Source organism: Lipotes vexillifer, unplaced genomic scaffold (genome assembly GCF_000442215.2).
Source record: "Lipotes vexillifer unplaced genomic scaffold, Lipotes_vexillifer_v1.1 scaffold1790, whole genome shotgun sequence".
NCBI classification, from domain to species: domain Eukaryota; kingdom Metazoa; phylum Chordata; class Mammalia; order Artiodactyla; family Lipotidae; genus Lipotes; species Lipotes vexillifer.
Window position 1 is genome coordinate 61,110 of NW_006786545.1, and position 8,094 is coordinate 69,203.

Genomic DNA, 8,094 nt, shown 5'->3' on the forward strand with positions numbered 1-8,094 from the left:
CGCCCGCCCCCCCCGCCCCCAGCCAGCACAGGAGTGATTTCCTCGTGGCTGAGGGAACAGGACGCCCAAGAGCTTCCTTCCCACCGAGATCAACGCAGTGCCAGACAGACGTGCAAAGGGGAAGCCTAGCTGCTTTCTAGGCATCACAGAGTTTTTCCCACAGACCTCCCACCCCGCCCCAAAGCAGACAGTCTAAGACTCTGGTCCCACTGCTTAGTAGTAGGGCCTCAGTGCCATTCCTTCCCCGAGTCAGCTGGAGGGGAATCGGCCAGGCAGTCTTTGCCGTCCGTGTGCCAGCGGGGTGGGGGGAGCAAGGGGAAGTGCTATGCGACAGATCCTTACAGGTCATTTTCCTTCCCTAAAGGAATAAGACTTACCAAATCAGATGCCTCCTGGATATTTATCTGGCCTTAGAGGCCGATGGCGCTAATGGCTGTCTAGGCTCACCAGCTGTGTCTACGTCAAGCCAAGAAACATCGATACTCAGTTCATTTAGACAAAAGGAAAAGAGAATATTTTCAATTCCATAACGCGTAGAATGAAAAACAGCTTGGTATCATATAGACCATGGCTCCCTACCATTTTGTGTATAAAGACCCCTTTCTAACTGTAAATTTATAATATATAAAAATATAAATTCCATGTTTTATATAAAATATATTTAGATACATTTTATTTTAGATACGTAATTTTATGTGTATATTTTCAATACATAAATATATGTTTCTATAAACATATATAAATATACAGACAGATATGTTTTATAGGTAATATATGCATACTGTGATATGTGTGTGTGTGCGTGTCTCACAAACCTCCCCAGGATTGTAACTTGTCCAACGCCCGCGTGGTTGTGGTCCTGCTATGGTTCAAAGGCCTGACCGAGGTCTGCTCTGATTTTCAGAATTCTTTGGCGATCTGGACACGTTGATGGGGCCCCTGACCCAGCACAGCAGCATGACCAATCTCGTCCGCTACGTTCGCCAGGGACTGTGCTGGCTGCGCATCGACGCCCATTTGTTGTAGTGGGGTGTGCCCCCATCTCCAGCACTGGTGGAACTCCACTCATTTGGGAAAATTCTCTTTGATTATGTTTGTTTTTATGCTTCTTTTGATATCTGTGAAAAACAGAAGTCATTGTAAGTGGACACTACACCTTGAGCAGTGTATCTTTTATCACTTAGTCATTTTTCAGTATTTTATATGCATTTCACAGATCCCACCATCCTTTCGTGCTTGATGGAATGACACAGTCCCTACAGTATTGTTTTAAGTCCACACTACCCACAACAAAGGATGGAAAGCAATTGTGAGAACAGGTTCCTGAGAAGTGAAACGGAATGTCATATATAGACATATATATATATATGTGAGTGTGTGTGTGTGTGTGTGTGTCTATATATGAACGCAGGCACAGAGGACCTGCAAAGATTCAAATTTTCAGCAATAGCCATTCCCCAAACTGCACTCTTCTGTCCAGACAAGAACATATTTCAGAATCCTTTGTTAAGCTTTTGTGGTTCCCACAGACTCAGTTTTCAGATGAGAATTTTCATTGTCGAAACCCACTGGTTAGATGTTGTAGCAACATGAGAAAGTCAAATTTCAGAAAATTAATGAGCACGGCAATGCCACTCTGAAATGCAGCCAGAGGACTTTTTAGCTAGTATCCCTTTCCTGATTCCCTATTTGAAAAACTTCAAGGATGAGAAGGAGTGGCAAGATGGATGTCGACAACGTTAAGGCATCAGCTGGCATAAATATTTTTGAACTCCGTGATTCGAAGCGTAAATCCTCACCCAGCATTCTCTTTGTGTAAAGCTCTCCTTTGGAGGGCAGTTCAGTCAGTGCACCCCCTAGTAGCCAAAACGCTACACTCCAGTTTTAGAGATGAGAGACGGGAGGGGTCTGGAAACCGTCCAGGGAATGCACACCTCTGCCTCTTTTGCAGTTGGTTGGCGGGGTCCACAACTGGCGGGACTTTTTGTGTGTGTGTGTGCTTTGCTCAGATCTCTGGAAACAAAAGTCAAGTTATCACTACCTAGAAGTAATCATATACAGTTTGCTTCCTAGTGGCTTTAAAATCTGGACTTCCCCAAGTATTATCCCCATTTTCTATTTTACAGGGTTTCTTTTTCACTTCTTTCTGTTTTCTTCTACCTTTCTTTTCCTTTTTTTTTTTTTTTTGGGGGGGGGGGGGCTCATTAGCTTTTGACAGAAATACAATCACTGATTTTATTCAAGTCTATATTAGCTTGAATCATTTCCATGAAAATCCCGAAGAAAACTTCAAACTCTCTAAGTAGTAGCTAATCTTTTAACAACAACAAAAAAATGAGTCTCCGGGTCATGCTTCACCCTGGGGTGGTTTTGAAAGAGCCCTGAAACATTGGGAACAGTTCCCTTGATTTGGAGATATTTCTGCGTCAGTTGCGACTATCCCCACCCCTTTATGATCCTCTGCGTTCATTTTATGTCCCTAAACATCACAATGTAAATATCATCTTTGGTGTTCCAGCTCACTAGAAGAATTCCCCACACGTAGTAAAAACTATCCATACGTTAGTTCCTTGTAATTACCTGCCGGTATCTAATTCCACATAGCCCTTCATCTGCTGAGTTATTGGATTCTCTTCACTGAGTTATGACCAGATAAATAATAGATACACACACACATGAAAGATGCAAACTTTTATGATTTTGAAAGCAAGTCACGCAAGTCTGTGATAAGACCGGCAAGGGATCACTCCGCACTCTCATTGTCAAGGTTAGCTGTATCCCCAGTTGCAAAAGAGCCAGACTTGAGCTCCGCTCTGGTCATCTTTGAGTTGAAGGCCCTTTGTTGTATCATAAGGGCTGTGGACGTTGTCCTCCAATGGCTGAGGCCACGTTGTGAAAAGTTGACAGCTGGGAGCCGTCCCAGCAGCTGAACCAGCACTTTTCATGCTCCCAGTACGGTTGAGCTGGACGTTGGCAGTCTCAGCATCAACCCTCACACACGCAGGCACACACACAGACCAATGAAACCCGAGAAAACCTTTTCTGCGCCTCTTAAATGAGGAAAATGATCCTATGAACGACTCCGGACACCCAAGGTGGGTGTCGCCTATACAAATGAAGCTGATGGCTCTGCAGTGACTCAAGGTCTCTGTGTGTTTTCCACGGCTTATCAGGTAGAGTGCCTGACTATGACTATATGATGAAGCCCGCCGGCTTGCCTTGCAAGTTCAACCTAGACCACGATCCTAGACCATCATGGATTTAGGAGTAGATTCTTCTTGAAATTCAACCTCTGGAAAGTAGACATTAGAATGCTAGGGGCAGTTTCCCGGGAAAACTAGCATATTGCCTCATGAATGAAAGACTCGTAGCTCTAGTTTCAGTGCGTCATCATATCTACGTGGCACACAGCGCGGAAGCAGCAGAGCATCCTGCTAGCTGCCTGATGCGTCACCTCTGGTGGCTAAATGTAAAAGTGTGTGCCAACTCAGTGGCACAATGACCAAGTCTGACAGGCGAGCTCAGGATCACCACCTGATGATTTAGCAGAGACCCATTTGTAAAGCAGCTTAGAAACCAATTAAACATGGAGGGTGAATTATCCTCCTCTCCCTGGAGGTGGGACGTCTTTCGGTTTCCTGATTAAGGATTGTTGCTGTTTTCTAGGCACTCTATTCATCACATTGTAAATGGTGATGTGTGTCGTAGGTGTGCAGCTATTTGAGGGATTGAGGGATTTTGTCAAGTAAATCTCTTCGGTGTACCAGTTTGTGGGAGGGATACAAGACACGTGGATGGCGGTGAGAGATCCTGCCTCGAGACTTTGATGGAGGCTTGGTGAGACGCATCTCACAATAAGCACATGGGGTTAGGGTAATGGGCAGAGAAACGGGCAGCTCCACCTGAGCGAGCAAGTACACAGAAGGATCTCAGCCCTGCAAACGGGACCCCCGTAGGGCCACCAATACGCCTTCACTTGTCACCCAAGCTCCAACCACAGAGAGTTTGACAAGTTTGTGTTACGATGTTGGCTTGGCTTTGTATTTTAATTAACCTTGGATTTTTTAGTGGTTTTGTCATATTACTGTCTGAGTTATGGTAGGTAGGATTAATTTGAAAAGAGTATACTAGTGTGGTCCTCGGGGTAGAATTTAGCCGTGAGCATGTTGTTAGCCAGCCTGTAGACTGTTAATGACTTAATAATGTCATTGGGAAAATACTAGTAGTTTTCTATTTGGATGACAGAATTGGAAAAGCAGATTAGCTGCTGATAACTTTTCAAAGACTTGAGATTGGGATGCCTTTTTTCCGCGTAATGACATCAAACGATTCAAATCTCCAATCAATAACCAAGTTGCTTGATTCAAAACCATTGGCTAAAATGTGTTTTGCTGAGTTTCCAAATGGTGGGTTTTCCTTTGGACATCACCTTGCTAGACTGCATTGGATTGGGTCTTCAGTGGGAAGATACTTGTCCTCTCGGTATCTTTCCCAGAGCTATCTAATTTGGATTGTGTTTTATTCAAATTCGCATCCCAGAGGCTGAAGTTGGAAAATGAAGTTGGAAAGCATTTCTGAAGGCAGAATTGAATTAGCTGTGAGGGAGGAGCCCTCACGTACCTCTCAACAGACATGATAAAATTCCACCTGTGTGAGTGGCAGGTGGGAGACAGCAAACTGGATCACTGGGTAGGACTACTCAGTAAGGCAATGAACTGCTTGCTTAGAGAGGCATCACTCTCCCCACGGAGAAAATGTGTGGCGAGACACTAGAGCTACACAACATTGAATGGATGGGTCGATTCCGTGCCCCCAAATTCAGTTCTGTGCGGAACGAATATGGCGCCCGTTGTCGCTTGCTCTATTATGCGACTGGCGGACTAAATTCTTCTTGGTTGTCGTTGTCGTTGTCGTTGTTGTTGTTCTCATTCCCACTTGCACAGCCTTATTCTCATAATGGAACTCTGATTCATTTGCTCTTCAGTGTTTGCAAACTCCAGCGACAGAACTGGCAACTGTGTATTGATGATCAGCATTGACCCTGGCAGGAGGCTAATCGGATAGGCTGGTCTCAGACATTAATCCTACCATCTGATATTTTCGGGGAAGGAAAAAGTGTGAATTCCCTTTCCGTTCCCCTCCTCACAAGTCTAGAAACCCCCTTTCCCAAGAGCATCACGTTTCCCTCTGTAATCCATCAACTCAAAGCAAATTGCATTGTGGGGAGGGCCGAGGCGGGTGGGGCCGGGGGTAGCGGGTAGGGAAGCCCTTCCAGTCCAGGCTGCAGTTCTCGCCCCTTTCTGCTTCTGACCTGAGATGGTAATAACTCCTTCATCAGGCTCACGATGGGTTTAGGGGACACGGAACTGCTGTTCCGATCCATGATCAATCATCGTTCTTCTAAGAGATTGGAGCTTTGCTGTTTCATTAACTGTGCAGTGTAGACTAATGGTGTTTAATAAAAATCATTCAAAATTTCAAACTCTTTTGCCAGTGACCTCGATTTTGTTGGCTCTTTGATTCATACCAGACTCTGCGGAGGGAAGGGGGAGACCCAGGAAGCCTGCTACCAGGCCCCTGGCAGGATGCTGTGGGGAGCACCCCCAGGGCCCACCAGCGCTTGCTGGTGAGCTGCCGCATGCAGACCAGCTGGGAACCCTCCTGAAGAAAGAATGCCCCCATGGATGCTTGCAGCTGCGGCTAGCCTGTTCCTACCGAGGGAATCATTATTCTCCAGCCTCTGCAGCACGAAGCCAGCTGCCAGATCAGGACCTTAATCGGAATTGCAGGCGCTTTACCTGTCTGGTTCTGGCCTGCGTCGCTCTCGTAGCTACCAAATAGGGGCAACGTCTCAGAGCCTAGAGCCCAGCAGGGCGCAGAAGGCTAGCCAAATGCACCCCAGAAGCACATGCCCTTCTGTGGTTCTGCGGTACTTGGTGACATCCGTGGAAGAGGAGCCCCTGGGCAGGAAGCAGCCTTGGGGAAACCCCCAAAGAGACTGAGTTGGTGCCATGTTGCCCAGATGCAGAGCTAGCTTCTCCTTTGCTCTGCCCGGCATGCTACCGCTGGTCTACTGCTAAAACGTTTAACAAGCTCTCTGAGAACAGAAAGCGCTTGATTTGTAGCATTTGCCAATCTCCATGGTGTAACTGCTCCCACCATGGCTAATTTCCAGCTACTAGGATGTCACTGAACACAGAGTTGGGAAGAGATGTACGCAAAGCTGGGAGTACATAGTACTGATTGCAGCCAGTCAAAGAGGGCTCGGATTTCACATTTACGTTCTGTGGACACACACACACACACACACACACACACACACACACACACACACACTTTAATGACAAACTATTACATCATTTTCAAGTATGAGTCAATCCTCTGGGAAATGTAGATAGTTTTTTTTTATTTTTTGTTTTTTACATCTTTATTGGAGTATAATTGCTTTACAATGGTGTGTTAGTTTCTGCTTTATAACAAAGTGAATCAGCTCTACATATACATATGTTCCCATAGCTCCTCCCTCTTGCGTCTCCCTCCCTCCCTCCCTCCCACCCTCCCTATCCCACACCTCTAGGTGGTCACAAAGCACCGAGCTGATCTCCCTGTGCCATGCGGCTGCTTCCCACTAGCTAGCTAGCTATTTTACGTTTGGTAGTGTATATATGTCCATGCCGCTCTCTCGCTTTGTCACAGCTCACCCTTCCCCCTCCCCATATCCTCAAGTCCATTCTCTAGTAGGTCTGTGTCTTTATTCCCCTCTTAAGCCCTAGGTTCTTCATGACCTCGTTTTTCCCCTTAGATTCCATATGTATGTGTTAGCATACGGTATTTGTTTTTCTTTCTGACTTACTTCACTCTGTAAGACAGACTCTAGGTCCATCCGCATCTCTACAGATGACGCAATTTTGTTCCTTTTTATGGCTGAGTAATTTTCCACTGTACATATGTACCACATTTTCTTCATCCATTCATCTGTTGATGGACATTTAGGTTGTTTCCATGTCCTGGCTATTGTAAATAGTGCTGCAGTGAACATTGGGGTACATGTGTCTTTTTGAATTATGGTTTTCTCAGGGTATATGCCCAGTAGTGGGACTGCTGGGTCATATGATAGCTCTATTTGTAGATTTTTAAGGAAACTCCATACTGTCCTCCACAGTGGCTGTATCAATTGATGGGGCCCTGGAGGTGTGGGCTTTAAGCTGGAAGGGATGAGGCCCTCTTGAGCCCAAAGCATAGATGCATCAGCGGGGGCGAGTGGGTCATCTCCGTATCTCCAAGGTAAAGTGGAAGTGAGATAAGTGTTTAAAAAACCCTCGTGGTTGGTGAAAAATAAGGATAGGTGAGTATTTTGCTTTTATTCAAACTTGTAAATGCAACTTGGATAATAACTGATTTACTGTTTTCCTACTAATGACAGCCTCTTCGCCTAGTTAGGAAGCATTACGGCCTCTATGGAGAACAGCACAGTCCAAAATGCAGTGTGTTGTTTTCTCATAACATGGAAACAGTAATTCTCCCATCTCCCCGTTGTTGTTCAGAAGGTTTTCACTTTCGCTATTAGGGATGGAACTTATTTAACATGTGTTTTTAGTTGAAAGTACCTACTTACTGTCCTTGTTCTGAATTCAAACCAGAATGTCGCCTGGATCAACTCCATGATTAATATTCAGACAGTATCATGCAAAGCAAAACAATTCCCTTTTCTACCCAATATAAAGAAAACCAAGGTCACTAACAAGTAGGCATAAAGTTCAGTATACTTTTCTAAGAGAATGAGGTTTTTGTTAAGCACACACACACACTGTTGTTTTTATTAGACCTCCTCATCATAAATCAACCTGAGGGTAGAACAGGAAGTCTCAAAGGACCCGTTCTCCTGGTCCCGTTCATCTTATACAGTTAATACGAGCTTTGTATCTGGAAAGGTTGAAGAACTTTTCCTAAAATCCTATTTTTCTTTAAACATTTTCCACATTGTGTCCGAGCCTGTGTCCACAGTCAAGTGTTAGCCCTGAAGGACACCCGTGTCCTTTACTCTTTCCTTCCAGCCTCTCTCTCTTTTGCCTCCGAGGTTCTTTCTATGACCAG

The 8,094-nt window shown here is 45.2% G+C and overlaps 1 protein-coding gene across 1 annotated transcript in view; it reads left to right on the forward strand.

Moving 5' to 3' along the window:
* Nucleotides 1-1,026, forward strand: part of AFF2 (ALF transcription elongation factor 2) — a gene marked incomplete at its 5' end in the record, with an annotated part of 37,507 nt that extends 36,481 nt beyond the window's left edge. Inside the window, one exon of the mRNA XM_007458920.1 lies at nucleotides 905-1,026. Coding sequence (XP_007458982.1) covers nucleotides 905-1,026 — 122 coding nt within the window. The remainder of the gene's footprint in view (nucleotides 1-904) is intronic.
* Between the last annotated feature and the right edge of the window lie 7,068 nt (nucleotides 1,027-8,094).